This window comes from Trichechus manatus, unplaced genomic scaffold (assembly GCF_000243295.1).
Source record: "Trichechus manatus latirostris isolate Lorelei unplaced genomic scaffold, TriManLat1.0 scaffold00063, whole genome shotgun sequence".
Lineage (NCBI taxonomy): Eukaryota > Metazoa > Chordata > Mammalia > Sirenia > Trichechidae > Trichechus > Trichechus manatus.
Genome location: NW_004443999.1, coordinates 5,696,196 through 5,720,722, shown reverse-complemented (window position 1 = coordinate 5,720,722; position 24,527 = coordinate 5,696,196). Strand labels below are relative to the sequence as shown.

General features: G+C 36.8%; 1 protein-coding gene across 10 annotated transcripts in view; it reads left to right on the top strand.

Moving 5' to 3' along the window:
- TCF4 (transcription factor 4) overlaps positions 1-24,527 on the top strand; it is a 391,702-nt gene that overhangs the window by 33,143 nt on the left and 334,032 nt on the right. For 2 of the 10 annotated variants that reach the window (XM_023733972.1, XM_023733971.1), the window contains one exon: positions 350-407. The exons of the other annotated variants lie outside the window; for them this stretch is intronic. In XM_023733972.1, coding sequence (XP_023589740.1) covers positions 350-407 — 58 coding nt within the window. The remainder of the gene's footprint in view (positions 1-349; positions 408-24,527) is intronic. 10 annotated transcript variants of the gene reach the window in all.

Here is a 24,527-nt window from a genome sequence, read left to right as displayed (position 1 = left end):
GTTACTTTGTATTTCATTGCCCTACTGTTTGGTTAATAAACATTTTTATTATCATGATTCGATTTAAGTATCTGTGGTTATAAGTGCACTTCATTTCACCTAATTACGTTTAGTCATTTACACATTAGCAACATACTACATATTCCACTTTTACAGTAACTTATTTTAATTATACCCACCGTTCTGTTCTGCTCCATTATATCTATAGATCAAGCTGAATAATAGCAGTCTTAAAAGCCATATGCTAAGGGTGATTATAGGTCATTAAGGACAAATTAAGGTAACATTTCTGATGGCCAGAAGCAGAAGTCTTAACTAACAATTACTTTTTTTTTTTTTTTGCTTTGAGGAACTCAGTCTATTAGGATTTGATGTGGACGGTGTCATAGTGGAATGCCTGATGTTTGGTATGTGTTGGTGATTGCTTTGATCATGCTAATGTTTTTTTAGGAGGAAAATATATATAACACATACTTCTTATTTATGAAGAAATCTCTTTTCAGTGAATTTAACTCAATCAAGTCTTTTTTCTCAAAGAAAGTTGTGGTTTTTCTTTAGCCTTGTCTCTTCCTACCTGCCATTAAGAGTCAAGTTGGCAACCAAGTGTCCCAATTCTGGGAATGTGAACCTTGCTTTCAATGAGTCAATATTTAATTTTCATTTTGATTGACCTAAATAATTTCTTAGGGGGAAAAAAAGGCATCCTTCAAGCTTAGCCATATACATTTTGTAAGCTAAGGTTATATGACTCTAGTGTTGTTAATTTTCTCTTTGAGAAATACTTGTATTTTGTATCGGAGTAGGTAATTCTGGATTATTTTGTTGATTGTGTAGACATATTACTAAGAAGATCTATTTTTTAATGATCATTACTTGATTACTTTCTGCTTTTGTGATCTCTGGATGAAAAGAGTAAGATTTAAATGGGAAAATTATAGTTAAAATATTTCATAGTTTAAACTTTTTAAGTCATTTCGGGCATACTTTTTTGCTGGACTAGTGAAGGTTCTCCTACATACTCAGATTTGGAAGATATAAGGTAGTAATACTAATATTACTGTACCTGATATGGAACCTCTACATTTTGTTTGGAAATACAGGTTTCCACAAACTCACATAATTGTTCAATATTCCCGTTTAAAGTAACAGTTAAGATTGAACATAGTGTAGAAATTGGAGTTTACCTTTTATGTATAGAAAAGGAAAATAGGAATATAAATTCATATTTTATTGTGTTTACGTAAACACACAAACACAAGAAACACGGGTGGTTACCTGAGGAGGGCAGAGATGGAGCAATGAATCACATGATGGGAATGAAGCTTTCAGATGTATAACTTTTTATATTATCTTAATTCTTGAGTCACATGAATGTATTTTCTCTAAATATGTTTAGTTTTTTGAAAAATAAAACAAAAAATTTGGTGACAGTTATAAACATTTGAAGTCTATTTTGGGTTGTTTCGTTCAGGATTTTAATTATAAAATATGACAAATAAATGCAATCAGGAGTGCAGTCATCATTATCTTCCTATTAGTGCAGGTATTTTTGTATTTTTAGTTAGTTTTGGAGCAGGTAAAACGCATTGAATGCTTTTAAGCATAGATTGGGGTAATATAGCAATATTAAAAATCAAAGAGCTGACAAAATCTAGGGAAGAAAATGGTTGGAATAAGCCGGGAATTGTGCATTCAGATGTGGTTTGGTTGATCCATCGATCTTTTGGAATGGAGGATACATTGTTAAGAGATGGCGGACAGTTGCAGAGCTGTTTTAGGTGATGGGCAGTGGACAGGAGATTGTTCCATGCACAGAGTTGGGAATGTGAGAAGGAAGTGATGAGGACAAGCTGAATTTTAAATTATTCTTAAAGTACTTTACTCACACTGGAATTATTCTAACCTTTCCAAATATGAATACCAAAACCAAACCCATTGCTGTCGAGTCGATTCCGACTCATAGCAACCCCATAGGACAGAGTAGAACTGCCTTGTAGGGGTTTCCAAGGAGTGGCTGGTGGGTTCGAACTGCCGACTTTTTGGTTAGCAGCCGAACACTTAACCACTGCGCCACCAAGCCTCCTAAAAAATTTTTAAAAAAATGAATAAGATGTCAATAAAATTCTCTAATTTTTCCAGATTTGTAGATGCTGATGGACTTGCACTGAATTGAATAACAGTAATGAAATAAGCTGATTCAGTAATTTTAATATCTTATTTGAATTTATTAATATAATACTATTGGGAAATTATGCTACATTCTTTTTAAAGTGATGTTTTCTCTGATAAATCTAATTTCTTAAAATATAACTGAGCTGCTAAAGCCATCGTTATAATTCTGAAACGTTATTATTCATGTTGACTGGGGAATGTGCAATACAGGCATTGTGGAAAAAAATGCTGTTCCAGAAGACTGCTCAATCCTTTTAAAGTCAGAGAGATTAAACAATTTGGAATTAGAAAAAAAAAAAATCACACTGAGAGTTGAAGGTATATAAGCTCACTTAACTATTAATGATACAAATTAATCTGCAAAGAATTAAAAGCAGCTTTGTTAATGGCAGAGGACACATGCAGTTAATAAGGATATTACTTCTCATTTGGGGTTGGGTTGGCCTCTCATTTGTTAATATCTGTTTAAACTACAAATCGAAAGAACTCCTTTTTCTCCAGACTTCTTGTCACAAGACCTGGTCTCTAAAGAGGAATATCACTGATGGAAAACCAGAAAGACTAAATAGATGTATTTGGTCTCACAGGCAGTCCATTAATTTGCTCAAATTAAATATTATCTTTAAATATTGAAAGGCTAAATGTACACTGATAATGGATTTAGACAGCCATTAAGCTGTAATTGCTTTCTAATGCAGTTACTAAAAGACATTTGATATAACACATTGAGAAGGAAAGATTAGGGACTTTTCTCTACCTCAGTTTTAACTGAGAGTTTTATAGCTTTAATTCTAGCAGTAGTAGGAATTGGATAACCATACATTTTATGAGAACACACACAATATGCATAAAACATTCAGCAGGCAGGTTATTAAGGGAATGTATTATGTACATAGTGTGTTTGTGTTCATAATTTTTGTAAATCGGCAACACCAATAATATCAAATCAGCTTTCTCCACCTCAAGTATTTTTCAATTACGTAAATAAAAGTCAAAATCTGAAACTCTGAAAATAATACCAGTTTCTGATTTGTACCCTCCTAAACTGAATTACTGGGTTTTGGGCCCTGGATATATGTATGGATACACTAGTGACCAAATTAATTTGAAAACTTCTCAGGCTGTTGGAGAGTCACATTTAGCTCAGGTAGTCAAACTGATGACTTTTCAGTGGCTGGATAGGCAGCTTTTGTGTCGGGATTCTCATTGTCTGCATTTGTAGGATGCGATTTTCAAATTTTTACAGAGTGTGTTTTGTGAGTTGGGTTTCTAGTTTTAACAAATCGGGGTTAACTCAGGAACACACACTGATTGATTTAGTCAGCCACTTGCCTCTAAAGTTCAGTAAAAGGACAAAAAAATTTTGCAAAGAAAATGTAAAGGAGGCTAGCTCTTCAAAACATCTTTTCCCTACTGAATTACTTAAGCATAATTGAAGTATGAGTATGCGTCAGGGGAAAAAATTACTTGCAGTTAAGATATCAAGCCGAAGTATTTTGAATTGAATAAAGAAAGGGAGAGAAACGCCCTGTTGTTGATCCCTGTCACTCATCGGATTTTTGTATTAATAGGCAAGCCCTCCCTCTGCTTTTTGTTGGCTGATCACTAATCTAAACTGTTTTGTATTAGTATTTTAGTTTTTTTTCTTTTACTGTGAAATTAGCAAATTCATTTTGGCTTCACAAATTTTTATTAGGAATAGACATGTGTGAAGGTCTGTTCTGGGGCCTGGGAAAGATGTTTAAATTCTAGGTCATGTCAAGACCCCTGCATGCTGCCCCCTGGAGTCATGCAAGTGCCTTCAAAGAAGAATGTGGAAATAACCACGGTTTTTACTTAACGTTAAGATTTTTATGACCCTTTCACAAATATATTTTTAATCTCTTTAGATCCTCAAAAGTAGTTTATTTCAGTTTTACACATGAGAAATTATGTTCAGAGAGGTCTTATAAATCACTTGCCTAATTTAAGGCCAACTGTGCGTGGTAGTGATATAAGGTAGGATGTAAAAAATATAAGAATTTCAAATGCTATGGAATCACAGAGGAAGAAGCTGTTCTTTCCACTGACTGTAATGAGGGAAGAATTGATAGAGAGGTTAATAAGTGTGTATTCTTTATTAATAAAACTGGTAATCTACCTCTTTAAAATTTTCCTGCTTCCCCCAATAGATGCTCTGCTTTCTCCTCTCAACCTTATTCCATACTAAAATTAAAAGAGTAAAACATTATATTTCTAAATTTTATTGAGGTAGTTAAGCCCAGGATGTAATGGTATTACCCACAGTATTTTAATGTATGTTTATAATCCTTTGAAGTGGAAATAAGGTTTTATCTTCTCAATATATTGTGCTGGTTTGGTTTTCTTTTACTCTTTAAAGCTGTTCTGTAAATCTTTGAAAAAAAATTCTGAGCTACTTTATATTTTTCTTTTGTGTTTAGATAATTTTATAATTACTGTACCCACTGCAGTTGAGTCGATTCCAACTCATAAGGATCCTATAGGACAGACTAGAACTGCTCTGTAGCGTTTCCAAGGAGCGGCTGGGGGATTCGAACTGCCGACCTTTTGGTTAGCTCTTAACCACTGCGCCACCAGGTGTCCAGTTATAACTACCAGCTGATTATAATTTTACTTTAAATATGTATTTTCAAAAATTTGTTTAATAATGAATATGGTTTTAATGTGCTTTAGGGGTAAGACCTTCCTTTCCTTCCCTCTCTCTCCCTTTTTTCCTTCCTCCCTTCCCCCTTCCTTCCAAATATCACCTTTCTCTCTTAAATGGAAAAATCGGATTCCATTGGATTGGGCTTGATATTGTCTAAGGTTATAAATTTGAAGATCCTTTAAGGCCTACTTTAAGACTTACACTTTTGAAACATCTTAAATCTTTGATATTCTAAATATGCTTAGAGAAGCCACTAGCTTTGCCACACCAAAAGCCTTGAATATTATAATGTACCATACTACTCATTCTTGATATTTACTGATTGACTGTACAGGATACACCGTAGAGCTTTGTAAACTTTTCCACCCAAATCAAAGGCAGAAAGTAAATAAATAAACACAGGGAGCTTAGGGACTTCGCTGAAAATTACCATCCAAAGTTTGAAATTTATTTGCGCATGCTGGTCCAAAAAATACCCATGAAGTTGAAATTCAGGAAGGCTTAAGATGTTTAATATTTATCCTGTGTCACTATGTATTCCAGGGTACCCCACCCATATACCTAGATGGAAAGCACAGTTTTAAAGCAATGCTCTTGGTATTGAGAGGTATATTTGCAGAAGTCACAGTCATCCATCATTCTGTGTTGCTCTGTCTTCTCTTGTGTCAAATATGGTGAGAGTCTTGCTCTTAATGGTTTATTGGAAGCAAACATTGTTACCCAGACGAAGACTAGGTAAGAAAACCACCAAATGAAGACATTAAGTGACTGCCATATATGATGTTATTTTCTTAAAAATTATCCACGTTTTGGTTGATGGCATATGTGGAATTTTGTAGATGCCTTTGAAAATGATCCATGGCTTTTCACATGAAAAGCTTCTCTTGAGCTATGAAATAGTGGAAATTCTTTGGGGGCTAAAACGTATACCTAAAACAGGTCTAGACAGCTATGATTTTCTCCTGTCTGTGATTTGTGTTCTTAGAGTGGTATACCGATTGTCGTCGAGTTGACTCTTAAACTCATAGTGACCTTATAGGATGGAGTAGAACTGCCTCATAGGGTTTCCAAGGGTGTAATCTTCACAGGAGCAGACTGACATATCTTTCGCCTGTGGAGCAGCTGGTGGGTTCGATCCAACAACGTGGCGGTTAGCAGCCGGGCGCTTAACCACTGCATCACCAGGGCTCCTTTAGTGTGGTATACGTGAGTACAGATATGAGCAGCGAACAAGTAGAGAGACTACCCTAGAAGTTTTGTGCTCTACTTTAGGTGTACTGTGATTGCTTCTCTTGCTTTGCCATTCATTTCTGATTGAAATATCTAATGACTCTCATCAAACAACATTTAAACTTTCTATGAGATCCTGTAAATGTTCCTTTAGATCATATTATGAGTAACAATGGTTGAAATGAGCTTCAATGGGGAGGCTGCCGTTCAGTCTTAGGGGTTCTGCAGCTGTTTGTGATGACGGTGGGACACGTCAGTTGAAGTGCAGCCACCCACTGAGTGGCGTTTTGCCCATTGAGCGATGTATAAAAACAGTATTCCTGGTACAGTATGTTTCTTTTCTGCATTGTTTTCAGGTTTGGCACTGGTGTGTTTTATGGCATGGTCATTTCTTGGGGATAAAAAGCCTGTTTTGCTTAACTGGGAAAACTCAGTGCTTTAAGGTGGTAGTGTAGTATGAATGAAATGATTCAATAAATGCCTCTTTAACATTTGAAAAATTGGTCACAAGCTGGTAATTTATTTTACAGTAAATTCATCTTGGGGCTGACAAAGAACTGTAGTAGCTGATTTTCTAAGATAGGTATAAAGTCTTTCCCACGTCATAAATGTCAGGATTAAACCTAAATTATTTATATTATTGACCTTGATTTTATTCATAAGCTACTTTAAATATAACCAAAATTCAATTTAGTTCAATTTTAACTATCATTTCTGAATGGAAACTAGTGGAAGACACTCTGCTAGTTTCCGTAAGGAATAAAAAAATGGGCATCGAATAGTTCCTGACTTAGAGAAGCTTATAAGCTGATTGGGGACATGGAAATAAGCAAAGAAGGAGTCTCAAAGATTGAATGGAATACTGTGTTTGAAAGAGCTAAGTAGAGTAGTACTTTGCACATAGGAAAGCCCTCAGTAAGATTGTTGAAGTACAGTGTAGAATTTCACTTCTTTGTGTGCTGAGAGATGACGGAAAATGGTGATTGTCATTTGGCTTTTTTTTTAGTCTAACATTCCAGGACTTAGTTTAGTATAGAAAAGAACAGTGTTTCTGTTTTACCAAAAGAAGTAGAAGCCGGAGGATTTTGTTGTTGTTGTTTTGTTTCTTTTAAATCTGATTGCCTTCATCTGATTTTTCTCTTTAGTCTTTTGAGTGGGATGATATATTCTGAAGTATATTTTAAATAAGTCAAAGAAGGTAACTTGGAATGTTTGAGGTACAAGGTTAATTTGTGTTTAGGGGAGACAGTGAAAGACACCTCACAAGTAAAAGCAATAAAGAGTCAGAAGGAAGAGTCTGTGGGCAGAAGTTTCTCATGGAGACGGGAAACGTGAGAACTGTGACATGAGATGTGTGGTAGTTAAGAGGATATGTTCTGGAGTCAGAACATCTAGGGTTTGAAGCCTGACTCTGTCAGTCAGCAGCTGTGTGACCTTGGGAAAGTTACTCTACCTCTCTGAGTTTCAGTTTGCTCATCTGTAAAATGGCGAGAGTAATAGTGTCTACTTCATGGATTTGTGAGGAGTAAGTAAATTAATCCATGTTGAGTACTGACCGCAGTGCCGCATGTAGAAAGCACTAAAAATGTTATCTAGAATGGGTTCTATGAGCCACACTGTGGAGTGGGAGAATAATGTTTGAGGTGTTTGAAAGAGTGTTGTTATTGTTAGGTGTCATCGAGTCAATTTTCGACTCATAGTGACCCTGTGTGACTGAGTAGAACTGCCCCATAGGTTTTTCTAGGCTGTGATCTTTATCAGAGCAGATTGCCAGGTCTTTCTCCTGTGGAGCTGCTGGGTGGGTGCAAACTGCCAACCTTTCAGTTAGCCGCTGAGCGCTTAACCGTTTCACCACTAGGGCTCCTTTTTGAAAGAGTAACACATAAGAAAGATGTTTTTGGCATTGGCCTTTTGATCACATTGAAGTGGGGAGAGAATGGATATTTTGTTCAGAACCATGCAGCACTAAACATTAAAGAGATTTTTTTTGGATAAGCATAATGATTTTGATGCAGATATTTTAGAAGGTTGGGCGTAATGGTTGCCCCATTCAATCCGTTATTATCAGAATCAATGAAAAGGGTTACATAAAGATTTAAGAGGAGGGGGACGTGCTTTTCTCCACAGCTGGTCATGCGCCCAGTGTAGTTGGCAGTAAAATGGATTGTTTGGAATGTGTCCCTAAAATCCTGTAATTTAATTTTCATTATTTATATAGTCAGTATACAAGGCGCTTTACTACATATACACAAGACCAAATTTCTGGCCCGTGTAATTTTACCAAATGAAGATGCTGTAACTTAAATATTTGTACCTACTAAATTAACTGCAGCTTGGTAATATACTACCACCAAGTCGTGTGATCCTAATCAACAGCGAGGGAAAAGAGGAACATACCGTTGGAGGCGAAATAACGGGTCAGAAATTAGAATAAATAGTGCTTGGATGGTGAAGGGACCCATGTTATACTAAATATCTTTGAGGAGTCCAGAAACACAAGTTTTTAAATATTGAAGTTAGATAAAATAGCAACCAATTTGGTTGCTACTATGTAAGAGAAAAGTGGCATTTAACTGATTTCATTTTGTACACGTTTAGAAACACAAATTAGAAAAGAGTCGTTCACCTGATGTGCATCTAAGAGAAGATAGAGTGAAAGTTCTAGGAGGCTCTAGATGTGTACCTTGGAGAATTTGTAAGTCAGCAGGTGCTTCAGGTTAAAAGTTCCAAGAGTGGTGGCTCCTCAGTGGCTAGTATTCACTTCTGGATCCAGGAGTTGTATCCACATTTATTGTATTGGTCATGTTAGAAAACTGCATGATTTATTGGACTCCATTAGTCTCTGATTCTGGTTCTTGGTTTTGAAAGTGTCCTTGGGCCAGGAGTCAGCTAATCATTTATTGCATGAGGTAGAAGATAGTTTCACAAGTAGTTAAGTAGTTTTAGATTGAGTTAAAAAAAATATATACACACACATATATATGTATATATATATTTTTGAGATTAGTAAGAGCAATCAGAATCAGGGGTAGTGTAAGCATTCAGGGTCAAAATTTATTCAGCCTATGCTAGCATGCCACCAAGAGCCAGAAGAATAAATTATTCTGACTCCACTCTTGGGCAGGATCCCTCTGCAGCTACAGAATTTAATTATTTTACAAGTCATTTCAGTTGCTGACCACAGCTCGAAGATTACCACCTAAACGATGATTACCACCTAGATGGAGCGTGATTCCTCCCTGGGATTCCCTTTCAGAATTGTATGGAAACAAAACAATAAATCCACATGTTAATGATTAAAATAAACTAAGACAATATGTCCAGTAAATCGTTTCACACATTTCAAGAAATTGGGATCCAAGGCAAATGCATAGAGACAAAAGTTTATTTGTAGTTACCAGGGTCTAGGGTGGGGGTGTAGTGGGGTGGGGAGTTATTACTTAAGGGTTACTGAGTTTTTGTTTAGGGGCCCTGGTGGTGCAGTGGTTAAGCGCTTGGCTGCTAACCGAAAGATCAGCGGTTCGAATCCACCAGTTGCTCCATGGGAAAAAGATGTGGCAGTCTGCTTCTGTAAAGATTACAGCCTTGGAAGTCCTATGGGGCAGTTCTACTCTGTCCTACAGGATCACTGTGAGTCAAAATTGACTTGAAGGCAATGGGTCTGGTTTGGTTTTTTTCAGTTTCTGTTTAGGGTGATGAAAATCGTTTGAAAACGGGTAGTGGTGATGGTTGGACAACGTGGTGAATGCAACTAATGTCACTGAATTGTATACTTAAAAATGGTTAAAATGGTAAATGTTTTGATATATATTTTTACCACAATAAAATTAAAAAGTAAAAAGAAATTGGGATTTAAATCTTACCCTAAGTTTTATATATTCACATTTTTATGCATTGCTCAGACTTGGTCAGCTTGCAAAGTGAAAGGGTCATCTGAATATACAGAACATAGCCCAGTTCTTGAAATGGGGAGTAGGGCTGGTGAAGTCACAAAACCTCTTTCAGCCCTGTGGTTCCATGGCGAAGAATACAAGTGCTGCCACATTTGATGGGAATTTAAATTCTGGCCTAAGTTGATAAAACAGAGTTCTTATTTTGTGCCCTCGTCCTTGTTTTTATACATCACCAATTCACTGCATAAATGGCAGTTTGTTTTCTGTGAAGGTCTGGGACAAGGGTGGAAGGTCACACAGTGAGGGGTTTATAGCATTGCTTTTCAGACTCTTGGCTAAGTTGAATTTCACCGGGCAAAAGTTTTCTCACAGCCCTTTCAAATAATGCATCAAAAATATGGCCTAGGAAATACTACCCACTACAGATGTCTTAGAAAATGTACGTTTAGACAAGGCTTTGTTAGGGAAACTTGCACCTGTTTTTTTTTTTTTTTTTAATGCTCTTCTTAGGCGCTTTTATAATCCTTAAATTCTTCACCCAGTCGGTATAGTTACCAATGGCAATTGTAGCTTACTAGCTATAGAGTTATATACTGACTATGTAGAGCTATACGATGTCAAAACAACTCGAAATTGTAATAAATTTTGTCAAATCAGTGGCCAATTCAGTCTAACCTATCGGTGTTTTATTGTAAATATAAGCATGGTTATTGGTTTGACAGAAATTGTACTCACGGAATAATTCATAATACAGTTTTAAAACCAATGCAGCCATGGCCTTTTAGGAATTCTGTCATGGAGTATTATTTCATACCATCATATTTTAAAAAGATACGTTGGATGTAGGAAAAGTGCCATTAAATTGAAGTACATTTTGAGATGGGAGTACAGCCTGCCTTGCTTTAGCAAGTAAGGTGTTTGAAGTTTAACAACTGTAAAAAAGTCTGATCTGAAGTGGATTGTAGTAAAGCTCCGTCTGGTATAAAGTACTAGCAACTCAACAGCTGTTTGGAATCTCTTTGGAATCAGCGAGGAACTTTGGAGAATGTCCCCCCAGGAGCCTGGAATACAACCCTCCCTCAGCCCCACACAAGGCAGGATCTGTGGTTTTCTCTCCCTGCTTCTTTCTTTTTCTCCGTTTTTCCCCCTCTTCACTTACTCTGATTGATGGAAACACTTGCTGGGTGCTTTCCCTGACATTCTTTCCAAACACTGAAAGTACGAAATGTTATGGTGGTGCTGTGTCTATTTTTGAAAGTAAGGCTGTTAATGTAAAGCCTGTGTTGATATATTGGGATGAATTATAATAGTGATATTATTGCAGCCTTCAAAGCTGAAAATTTATTATTTTTCTCACCTACTTTTGGTTGCTGATACTTGATCATAGGAACATGCTGTGCATCTGGTTAATTTTGGGGACTTCTTTGTAGATTCTCAAAAGTTAGACTTCATTCCTGCTTATGCTTTCTCCTGGCTACTTCCTATTATTGAAAAATAGATAGTAATATAATTTGCCACAACTTATTCTTGCTTACTAGTCACTGTCATTATTATTGTTAACATTTAAAATGAAGACATTATCTTTGTAAACATTGGTTGTCACTAATTTTGTAAATATAGCAAAAAATAGACTTGTTTGTTGGAACTGCTCATCATGACTCATTTTTGCTTTTAAATATTAATTCATAGTTATTCTTGTTTTTAAATCTACATTTTAAAAAATCAAATATCTTTGTATATAGGAAGTTACTTTGGATTTAAAAATCCAACACAAATTGATAGCAAATTATCTGTAGCCTTAAACAGAACTCTTAAGTTATGGGGGAAAAAAAAAAAATTGTGGGTGAAATTATTTTTAAAGTCTTGTCTTGCTTGCTGTAGCGTAGGTCCTTAGGGGCAGGGACCACCTATCTCTTAATCATGGTCTGTCCCTCATTCCTGTCATATTGTCTAGCACAGAGAAGTTATTTAAATATTATTCATTGAGTGGATGAATGAAAAAGTGAATGAGATAACTCAGCACTGAATTTAACAGCAGAGGTTCATTTTATTAAAAATTATATTTACTTATTGTTGTTGAGCGTATACACAGCAAAACATATACCAATTTAACAGTTTCTGCGTGTACAATTCAGTGACATTCATTACATTCTTCGAATTGTGCAACCACTCTTCACCCTCCTTTTCTGAGTTGTTCTTCCTCGTTAACATAAACTCATTGCCCCTTCGTGTTCCTTTCTAGTCTTTCCAGTTGCTGTTGTCAGTTTGATCCCATATAGATAGTTCTTAAGAGCACAATGCTCAAGGCAGACGTTTTGTACTAGTTAAGCTAAACTATTGTTTGGTTTTAAGAAGACTTTAAGGGATATTTTTGGTTTAAGATTTAAACATTATCTCAGGGCAGTAGTTTCAAGGGTTAATCCAGCCTCCATGGCTCCAGAAATTCTGGAGTCCATGAGAATTTGAAATTCTGTTCTGCATTTACCCGTTTTGATAAGGATTTTTCTATAGAATCTTTGATCAGAATGTTCATTTTATTGGCATCTGTTGCTTGACTAGAAACAAAACTTTTGTAAATGCTTAGCAAAAGTGTACATGTACTAATGTTAAGAAGAATTGTCAGTATACATACATACATACACACAATATTTATAATAGTTAATACTTAGGTGGCACTTGCTATGTGAAAGACACAATTCTAAGCACATTCCCATACAGTAACTCATTTAATCTTCACAACCATTTTGTGAGGTAGAAGCTATTATTGTCCTTGTTTTATAGATGAGGAAACTGAGGCACACATAGGCTAAGTCACTGTTTGAAAGTTTTGGGGTTCTTCATTGGCTGAGCCAGAATTTAAACCTGAGCAGTTTGGTTCTACAGCCCTTGCTCGTAATCACGACTCTGTTTCCTCTCTAACAATATATCACGTGCACACCTCCAGATAATACTTGGCTGTGCGTGATGTATACCTACAAGTAGGCATTTAATTTACTTCCAGTGGAAGTTCTTTAGAAATACTCTTACTTTCAGATGTTATCCAGAAAACGCTTGTATCAGTTCTCTGTGTGCTGATTTCGTCTTTTTTTATATTGTGGTAAATTATATATAACAAAACATTTGCCATTTGTCCTAGTTATCTAGTGCTGCCGTAACAGAAGTGGGTGGCTTTAACAAACAAATTTATTTTCTCACAGTTTAGGTGCCTAGAAATCCGAATTCAGGATGCCAGCTCTAGGGGAAGGCCTTCTCTTTCTGTTGGCTCTGGAGGAAGGTCCTTGTCTCTTCAGAGCTTCTGCTCCTGGGCAGTCTTCATGTGTCTTGGCATCTCTCTTCTGTCTTTGCTTCTCGCATGCTTGTTTAATCTCTTTTATATCTTAAAAGGGATTGACTGAAGACATACCCTACACTAATCCTGTCTTATAACAGGGACAACCCATTCCCAAATGGGATTATAACCACAGGCATAGAGGTTAGGATTGACAACATATATTTCTAGGAGACCCAGTTCAATCCATAACACCATTTTAACCATTTTTAAGTTTACAGTTCAGTGACATTTATTACATTTACCATGTTGTGCAGCCATTACCACTATGATCTTGCCATTTTTTACTTGCTTACTCCAGTCCTTTAGGTTGGCTAATAGATGTGTCTGCTGATACTCTTGAATGTTACTTTATGGACCCCAGAGCAACATAGGTCCTCATGAGGGGTAGGCTACTGCCTTTAGGAATTTACCAACAAAGCATCAAGTATATTTATTACATACTCTCAGAATTTGGTCCTCATCGGTGGTGATGGTGTTGTTGTGTGCTGTCGAGTCAGTTCTGACTCATGTTAAGTGCCGTCGAGTCGGTTCTGACTCATAGCGACCCTGTGTACTACAGAACAAAACACTGCCGGGTCCTGCACCATCCTTGCAATTGTTGTTGTGCTTGAGCCCATTGTTGCAGCCACTGTGTCAGTCCATCTCATTGAGGGTCTTTCTCTTTTTCGTTGACCCTCTATTTTACCAGGCAAGATGTCCTTCTCCAGGGACTGATTCCTCCTGATAACATGTCCAAAGTATGTAAGATGTAGTCTCGCCATCCTTTTTTCCAAGGAGCATTTTGACTGTACTTCTCCCAAGACAGATTTATTTGTTCTTTTGGCAGTCATGGTATATTCAGTATTCTTCACGAACACCACAATTCAAATTCTGACTCATAGCGACCTTATATGACAGAGTAGAACTGCCCCATAGGGGTTCCTACGCTGTAATCTACAGGAACAGATCGCCAGGTCTTTTTTCCCACAGAGTCGCTGTTGAGTTCGAACCACCGAGCTTTGGGTTAGCAGCTGAGTGCTTAACTATTGTACCACTAGGCCTCTTTTCATTGGTGGTAGGTGTGCATAAAAATGTATAATACTTGGTATCTGACCCTAAGAAACTTACAGTCAGATTAGGGAGGTAAACAAATGGATAACTAGTAGAAGTAAGAATTAAAACCAAAAGAAGTGTGTGGAATCTTGGGGTTTTAGCCCCTTGAAGGACATTAGAAATGATCTTATCTACGCCTCACATTGGGAAGGCGGTTTAACAAAATCCTTAGGATCAGGGGAGGCCAGCTCTAGAGTGAGTTATTTAACCTCCCTATGACTCATTCTCTTTTCCTCTGAAATGGGATGACAATAATAACCACTTAGCTTCCTCGTATGTAGTGAGGATTCAATGAAGGAATAAACACACATGGAGTACTTAAAACAGTTTTTGCACTGAGGCAGTGCTTAATAAATATTAGTCACTGAAGTTATCTTTTTTACAACTGAGGAAATTGAATCCCAGAGAAATTAAATTACTTCCTCAAAGTTACCCAGGTAGCTAATGACAGAGCCAGTACTGAAATCTTGATAGTAAGTGCACTTAGCATATTCAACAAAACTGTAAAAGCAAGGCTCCACTTGACAAGTAATAATAATAATCTCCACATTTACTTTGAATCCTGAGTACCGTAGATAATGAACTTTTTGCAGTCCCTCATTTTTTCTTCTGGGGATGATATATTGGGCTGCTTTTTTTTTTTTCCCCCGATGGTTTTATGCCAGCATTATGGGATGGAAAAAAGAAACTTACTAGACTTTTTTCCCCATGTATAATCCAAATCTCAAGATGTATTAATTTTGCTGAATGCCATGGTAACATACATATCCGTTTTTCAGTTCATGAAGTGTATTTTGGGAATTATTGGCTCATGCATGCTTGAGAGTCTTCATCTTTCAGCTATAGAAATGCACTATGTAGCCTCTACATTTTGTGTTTGTGCTTCTATTCGAGATGAGAGTAAAAGCAGTTAGTTTCTGGGTTGTAATATTCTTCAGTGATCGGTGGCTTTCTAAAACAGTCACACCTTGACTGAAATGAAAACTCTTCCGTATCATAAAAGATATTCTAATTACTGCATCTAGTTAAAAGGAGAATAAATCACTGGGAGATTATTTTAAGTGCCTCAAATATAATGAAAAAGAATAATGGACGTAGAACAAACAGCTTGACAAGTTTGATGAATGCAGACTGTGGCTGATTTCTTCTGCTTTCTGCTCGAAAAAGAGAGCATTTTACTTTCATGGTATATTGTCAAAGGACATTTTTGTTGGGGAAGATAAAGGGAAACTTTATCTTTGTTGAGCATTTGCTACTACTAGGCATTAGACCAGGCCTTATATTATCTCAGTTAATCCTACCCCCCAACCTTGTAGATAACATTATCTCCATTTTACATCTGAGAAGAATGAGGCTCAGCGAATTTAAGTAACTTGCCTCAAGGTACATAGCTGGTACATAGCTGCTAATTAGGACCTGGTGCACAGACCTAGATTATCTGACATCAGAATTCACACCCTTTTCCCTGTATTACTCTGTTGTCCCAGAGCTGCTCATTTTACCTCCTTTAATTGAGAATGAAAGAGCCCTGCCAGAGCAACAGTTAAGCACTGGGCTGCTAACCAAAAGATTGGGGATCCGAACCCGCACAACAGCTCTTTGGGAGAAAGACCTGGTGATCTGCTCCCACAAAGATGACAACTTAGAAAACCCTTTGAGGCAGTTCTACTCAGTCATAGATGGTTGCTTAAGTTGGAATTGACTCAAGGGCACCTAACAACTAATGGGTGTGTCTGAAAGAGTTTAACTTATTTGAACCTCAGTAAAATGGCAACAGTCAGGTCACTGGGAGCTTTAAATGAGAAAAAATGTGTAAACCTCTTTTCTTAGTGCTTGGCACGCAGGAAGTGAGGAGTAGCTGGGAGATTTTACGGTAAAACCTGAGAAAGCTTGAACCTGTTTGTGTAAGGTGGAAACCTATCAGAGAAGGAAAACTCAAATATTTTACAAAATAAAAGAGTGGTAGAAAAGTGGTAACACTGTGCCCTGTCAAAGGCAGCAAACTTACAAGACCCAGAAGAACAAGGCAGTCTTTCCAATTCCTGCTCTCACGTTTCATTGTATTTTTAAGTAGCACCAGCTGCCAAATAGTGCGCTCACAGCTGACCATTACTTAAGAGTTTTTAAGTTGTATTTAATTAAGTCTTTAATTGCACCTGTGAATTCAAAATTACGTCTTTTGAGTTTCTCTAAATTGTACTTTACAGATTAAAACTAGCTTCTGTAAAATGTGATTAAAATGGTGATAGGGTTGGTAAAAGTATCATGCGTTTTCCATTGGATTTGCCTTCATAAATATATAAAACTGTGTTTAATTAGTGTTGACACGATAACAATACTGTTGTGACAAATTGTGTGTGTGTGTTGGTCATCACTCTGGTCTCCCATTGCCATCAAGTCGATTCCAACTCATAGCAACCCTATAGGACAGAGTAGAACTGCCCCATAGGCTTTCCAAGGCTGTAATCTTTACAGGAGCAGACTGGCACATCTCTCTCCCAGGGAGCCACTGGGTAAGTTTGAACCACCGACCTTTTGATTAGCAGCCGAGCGTTTAACACCTGTGCCAAGAGGGCTCCTGCTCTGTCTGTAGGAGAGTAAAGGATTTGAAAATTAAATCAAAAGCAAATATTCTTTGGTTTTTGGATGTGTCTCTGTAAAAAGATGTTATTACTGATAAAATATTTTGTGATTTTTTTTTTATCCATTAGATAAATATGAATCATATCTTCTTGGTTGACTACCACCACACTTATTTGTATCTCTTTTACAGTATATATTGGATAATAGTTTGCAGATACTTTTTCTTAAATCTGCAAATGAAGTGCTCATAAAAACCCGTTGTCGTTGAGTCGATTCTGACTCATAGTGACCCTATGGGGGCATAGTAGAACTGCTCCATAGGGTTTCCAAGGAATGGCTGGTGGATTCGAACTGCCGATCTTTTGGTTAGCAGCTGTAACTCTTAATCACTGTGCCACCAGGGCTCCGCAGATGAAGTGCAGGGGATGTTACTTCCAAATATGTAAAATACAGAAATTATATTAATGCAACCTGCTGGAACTATGAAGGAGATCTGTGTTTCAAGTAAGAGTCAAGCAAATTAATTTTGAAGATTCTACTTGGGTATTTGACTCTATTCGTATTCAGCATTCAGATGATAGCAGTTATAGAAACTAGACTCATGGAAACTCATAGAAACAAAGCAATTTCACTTTGCTTCCGTTTTCACAGACTTTACTTATTTCTTCATTAAGTCTCTTGAAGTAATGAATAATATAAAATCCTACATTCCTATGTTCAAAATTTCAGCTCAAATTTTCACATATTCACATAGATGTTGTTAGGTGCTGTTGAGTCGATCGTGGCTCATAGTGACCCTCTGTACAACGGAAGGAAACACTGCCCGGTCCTGCGCCATCCTCACAATCGTTGTTACGTTTGAGCCCATTGTTGCAGCCACTGTGTCAGTCCATCTCGTTGAGGGTCTTCCTCTTTTTGCTGACCCTCTACTTACCAAGCATGATGTCCTTCTCCAGGGACTGGTCCCTCTGATAACATGTCCAAAGTATGTGAGATGAAGTCTTGGGCCATCCTTGCTTCTAGTGAGCATTCTAGCTGTACTTCTTCCAAGACAGATTTATTTGTTCTTCTGGAAGTCCACGGTATATTCAGTATTCTTCACCAACACCGTAATTCAAAGGCATCAGTTTTTTTTCTGTCTTCCTTATTCATTCTCCAGCTTTCATATGCATATGAGGTGATTGAAAACACCATGATTTGGGTCAGGCACACTTTAGTCCTTAAAGATAGAATAGATATGCGCAAATCCTGGATTTACTAACTCTTCCTTCATGTTCAAACATAAAATCTCACAGAAGCTCCTACTTGCTATCAAAACATATAGTAGTTATGTTCAGATTTTTTTCATTGGTGCTGTGCTGTTAAATATGTTGTTGTTAGGTGCTGTTGAGTTGATTTCGACTCATAGCAACTCCATGAGAAACTAGAACTGCCTCATAGGGTTTTCTAGGTTGTTATCTTTATAGGAGCAGATTCCAGGTCTTTCTCCTGAGGAGTCTCTGGGTGGGTTTGTATTGCCAGTCTTTCAGTTAGCAGCCAAATGCTTAACCATTGTGCCACCAGGGCTCCTTGATGTTAACTATAAATCTCGATTACTGGTGGTTTTAGTCTTAGGTGTAGGTGAAAATATATGAGCATTGTTGTTGTTAGTTGCTGTTGGGTTGACTCTGACTCATGGCAACTTCATGTAAAACGGGATAAAATGGTGCCTGGTCCTGCCCCATATTCACAGTTTTTAGTATGTCCGAGTTCATTGTTGTGGCTGCTGTATATTTTGAGTGCCTTTCAACCTAGGGGACAATATTCTGTTGTGATCCATAGGGTTTTCATTGTGTAATTTTCAGAAGTAGCTTGCCAGGCCTGTCTCCCTAGTGTGTCTTAGTCTGGAAACTCTGCTGAAACCTGTCCACCATGGGTGACCCTGCTGATGCTTCCAGCACCATAGCAATATGCAGGCCACCACACTATGACTGGCTGACTGACGGATGGTTGATGAGCATTGTTAACTAATGGTTTTTCTAACTATGCTGAATAATACCATATTCTCTCTTCCATTGACATGTTGAATCAGCTGAAGAGATAAATAAGTACAGAAGGGATGAGTGTGGCTCCATAATCAGGGATGAACGTGTTACGATCCATCTTGATCCAATCAGCAGATGAATATTTTGCAGTTGCATTATTTTCTAAGTGAAGATATTATTAGTTTTGTAGTAGAGGTGCTGGTACATAAGCTTGTCTTTCTTTATCTTTTATAACCAGATTTTTATTGTAAACGATGTAACTGCTTACTTTGAAAGAGTCCGTTTGGTAGCTGATTTGTAGCTGAGAAATTATTCTTAAAATATGCATGTATAAGAGTTTAAAGGACAAATTTAATAGTGTGGCCAAAATCTTATGTGGTACCATTAAAGTTATTTTTATTAAGAAAAGGGAGTCCAATACTGTTGAGAATTTCTAATTCAGATACAGGGTAAGAAATTCTTAACCTTACAGGGAGTACTTACAGGTGTCTGTGATTTTAAATATTTTGTGTCTGCCACATCAAAATGATTGTGCTTCTCTAATTTATAGTGATTTTGATCAAATTAGCTGAAATAGGATAACACGAATAGTGAAAAAAAGGAATCTTTCCAAAATTGTGATTACTACGTTAAAAATTCAGTTTGCAATGTAAAATGTCATACAAAGTTTAAACAATGTTAAGGATAATAATGTGTATAATGAAATAGAGAAAAGAGCATTTAACAGGAATTTCTCTTTCTGTATGGTCACAGAAGGCAAGGGGGGGCTGTTTTCATTGCCATTATTACTCACATGGTAGCGTTTTCTAATTCAGTGGTCTTCAGATAGCATATCATGGAATTTCCTGTATAAGAGAGATAACATTTTACAAACACACATACACACACACAATTTGTCAGCAATGGTAGTGGTCTTATTCTTAAAATATATTTGTTGTCTTGCTGTATTATATTTCCCTGTTAAATAAAATAATTCAAACAAAATGAATATGGGACATATTTAATCTTTCAAAGGGATAGTCAGTGATTAAATCTTTGAAGTAAAAAGGTCGAATGAAGCCCTTTGGACATGGAAGAAATCTTGAAAGATCAAAACCACTGATTTATTGATAAAGTTGATGTCTGTAAAAGAGAAAGTTTACCTTTTGCTTTCTTACTTGTGAGATTTTTCTTTGTCTCAGTCTTAATTCTTGTGGAATAGGGACGTAGTATTTGGTGACTTCTCTAGATCACTCCCTGTGTGCGTGAAGAATAGTAAATTCATATGCAAGGAGTTTCTCTAACTTGTTGCAGAAATGTAGTAGTAAGTGGTTTTTCTAAATCCTTGGAAAATATGGTTAACTCTTTCTTTTTTAATTGTTGAAAGTACGTACAGCAAAACATAAACCAGTTCAGAAATTTTGACATGTACAATTCAATGATATTGATTACGTTCTTCAAGTTGTGCAGTCATCCTCACCCTCCCTTTCTGAATGGTTCTTCCCTCATTAACATGAACACTGTTTATTAAATAAACTAACTTATTTGGTTTAAAGAAAACTTCAGGGGATAGTTTTCATTTAAGGTTTAAGATTTAAAGATTATCTCAAGGCATCAGTCTCAGGGGTTCATCTAGCCTCAATACTTCATAAAGTCTGGATTCCATGAGAATTTGGAATTCTGTTCCACATGTTATCCCCTTTTGATCAGGGTTCTTTGATCGAATCTTGATCAAAATGTTCAGTTGTGGTAGCTAGGTACCATCCTGTTCTTCTGGTCTTGTGGCAGATGAGGCAGTTGTTCATGGAGGCAATTAGGCACGCATTACATTCCCTCCTCCTATACCAAACTATGCAGATGATATAAATTCAGATTCTGTAATTAAGCTCACATGGAAAATTTTCAGAGGTTTGATTACTCATAGGCAAATTTTGCTTTGTCCACCAGAACCCTTGGCAGAGAGAGCCATGTTTCCTTGCCACTGCCCTGAATCAGTGACATGGAGCCAGTAGCCTTCCCAGATCCCTGGCTTTGTGAAGAGGTCTTATGACCTGTCCCACTGTGGGCATTAAAACTCCAGCCCCTATTGCTCGGGCCTGTAGATCTTCTAATGTTTCTAATTATGTGTTTTCCACTCTGGCTGTGAATTCCCTCTGGGCATTTCATTTCTTTTGTGTTTGGCTAAGTATTTAAGTCCCCCCACCCCCCATTTTTGGCATGTTTTATCCAGGATTTTTTTTGAGAAGGTATGTCATTAGCTTAGCCACCATATTGCTGAAACTAGAAGTTCCCTCTCATTTTTAAGCTGTGGATATTTGTTTTCCTTTTTGAATATAGTAGGAAAAGGATTCTTGCGCCTCGAAGGATACAGTCAGAAAAACTGAGCTTTCATTCTTTTCATTTTAATATATGAAATCTTCCTGTAATCTTCTGATCAAGGTATTACCATCTGGAGAAGATACAGAAAACTGTATCTGCTGTTTTTTGAAGGATCACTGTGGAGATATGTCTTAAAAAGTTAGATATATCCAACTTTGCTGTAATTGCTCTATTGCTTCACTTTGAATTTTTGTATGTACTGATGTATAAGCAGGATGAACAACACTAAAAGTTTTGCATCCAGGGAAACCTCTCAGTCCTGGGCAACTCAGGACAGTTGGGTCCTAATCTTGGGTCCCTTTCACAGAAATCCTTTAAAATGTTTCTACTTTGTAGCTTCCTGGCTCAGGCCCCAACTATGGTATTATTCAGACTTCTTTGTTAGAATATGTTTTAAATATATTCAAATAGTAAAGATAAATGTTAATCCATTTTAAAAGATAGTCTTGAAGGATCATAGTCCTGTTGAATAGGAAAAATATAACTAACCATTGAGAAGTATGCTTAGGAGCATTATCAGGACTTATTTTATTAAATTGTCTTCTGGGGGGACTGGTGGATTATACTTTTAGAACTATGTTCTAATATTACAATTGTGCCTGAGCTGAGAAACCCTCAAGAATGCGCTTCACAATGATTTTATTGTAGACATCTGTGAGGCAAAGCAGAGGGAAATGATAGCACACTCATTTACCAGTAATGCAAATCAAATGAGCTGGTAGCAACACAATCATTCTTAACACCTTTGCCTTTTTTGTCTTGATTTGAACTAAACACATATGTATGTACTATAAATCCAGACTAGCTAGCAAATGAGGGCCCCGCCATCAGGATAACCATTTTACCCAAATAACTCACTACTATGGAGCAGCGGATTTCTGTGATGGTACAGTGGTTAAGCAATCGGCTGTTAACTGAAAGGTTGCAGTTCAAACCCACCAGTTGCTTTGCGGGAAAAAGGTGTGGCAGTCTGCTTCCATAAAGATTACAGCCTTGGAAACTCTATAAGGCTCTTCTACTCTCTCCTATAGGGTCGCTAGGAGTCGGTATCAACTCGACGGCATTGGGTTTTGGTGTTGGTTGCATTAAAAACCTGTTTAGCTCTACTGGCTGCGAAATTATCATAGCACCGTGGGAGGGGAAGGTTGCTTTCACAGGAGAAGCCTACACTGCAATATAACCTGTTTGCAAATCATAAGCCCCTCCACCAGTAGCTTCTGAATTATCAATTTAACAAAAATTCCTAAAATCCTTGACCCCTGCAACTAACGTGGTCCCCCGACTCCTTAACATACACATACACACATACATGCATATACACATTTTTTCTTTCTTCTTTACCAATTTTATGGAAGTAATAATCTCCTATTGTTAACAGCGGTGTGCTATAAATGGTTAACAGGCTCGGCGGCTAAATGAAAGGTTGGTGGTTCAAGTCCACCCAGAGGAGCCTAGGAAGAAAGGCCTGGAGATCTACTTTAAAAAAAAAAAATCAGCCATGGAAAACCCTATGGAGCACAGTTCTACTCTGACACACATGGGGTTGCCATGAGTCAGAATCGAGTCGATCGCAACTGGTATTATTAACAGTGCCTAATTCACAAAGTTACGCAAAAGAGGAAGGAGGTATTTGAGAAAGGAAGGTGGAGTGACCAAAATGGCAGGTGGCTTGTTTTCAGTTTTTGCAAATATTGATATCATAATACTTTGTTTTTTCTTAAAGGCCTTCAAGTGAAAAACTGAAAGTACATTTAAAAGTATGATAGGAGACACAAAGAAGGAATGTTCTTTGTCCAGTTTTTTTTAATTGTACCAGCAGTGAAACTCAAAATGTAGACTGCCCAGAAATTTAAAAAAATATTTATTGTTTTATACCTCAGTCTTTGGAAATCTGTTTTGTGATTCCAGTAATATGATTTGGATATGATAAACTGTCATGATGTCTTATATGTTGGAGCAGCATTTTAATAATGATAAAGTTTGTATTTTCTGAATAATTCTTTGTGTTGATTGCTATTATGCTTTTGCAGATTTACTGCTTTTTAAAAGCCTTTACCTGTTTAGGGTGGCACTAGGTTACTGTAATTATATTAACCATAATTCTGTTCTTTTATAGATTTGTTCCTATAAAGCTATGGTTTTATGGCCTGAAGCTGAAAAGAAGTTTAAAGAGTACACTGTGACTCCCGTCCTTTGCCCCCCTTTACTGTGTTAAATACAGACACATTTTTTAATATTAGAAGGATTAAGTTTCTAGAATTTTTAAGAGTAATTTTTGCTGTACTTCCCAATGGGGTGGGATTGACTTATTAAATAGTTTAAGTGTTCTCTGTGGTCTTCAGAGATCATGATTAAAAAAAATTACAAAATATTAGTATTGATATGTCTTTTGACTAATGAGACTTCTATACTTTTGAGGTATAGGCAGTATCTGAAACGTGAATAGTGAAAAGTAATGCAACTTTAGTTATTTTACATAGGGGCCAGATTAGTCTGCTAAAAATACGTAGTTTTATGTAGCATATACCTTAGATTGAAAAAGTAGAAACACCTTTTTTAAAAAATAAAAGCTTTACTAAGATCCTTTTATGGATTTACTGGTTTGTTCCCATTTGTTATTGGACAATTTCCAGATGTAAAATATTACTTTCTTGAAATTGCTGTAGATTCCTCTACCAAGACCAGGTGCATGTTATTTTATAGCCATTTTACTTCTGATTTTTAATGCTGAAACTTGTAGAATGCCTTGAACTGATAATTTGTTTAACTCTCTACGTACTAATTGGACCAAGGCATAACTTTGTATTTTTATCTCTTTTGTATTCCACATTTTACTTCTGCTTCAATTAGTGTGTGCCTTTAGCAAAAGGGAGATGGTTTTGCTATCTCTTTTAGAATTTGCCTGCAAGACAAATATATTTTATTGCCACTTTTCTCAATTGATCTAGTAGGATTTACATACAATGAGAAGAATAAGAAAACTAATTTTTAAGGTTTGGTTGTATTATGATTTTCTTCCTTATCATAATAGGATTGCATTCATTTTGTTTCTAATGTAGCAGCTCATAAGCTATGCTTACATATTTTTCTTCCTGTTTCTGCTGCTTATACCTTAACTAAAACCAGAATGGCCTCTACAATATTTTTTCCCCATTTTTAGTGCAGAATTTGGATTC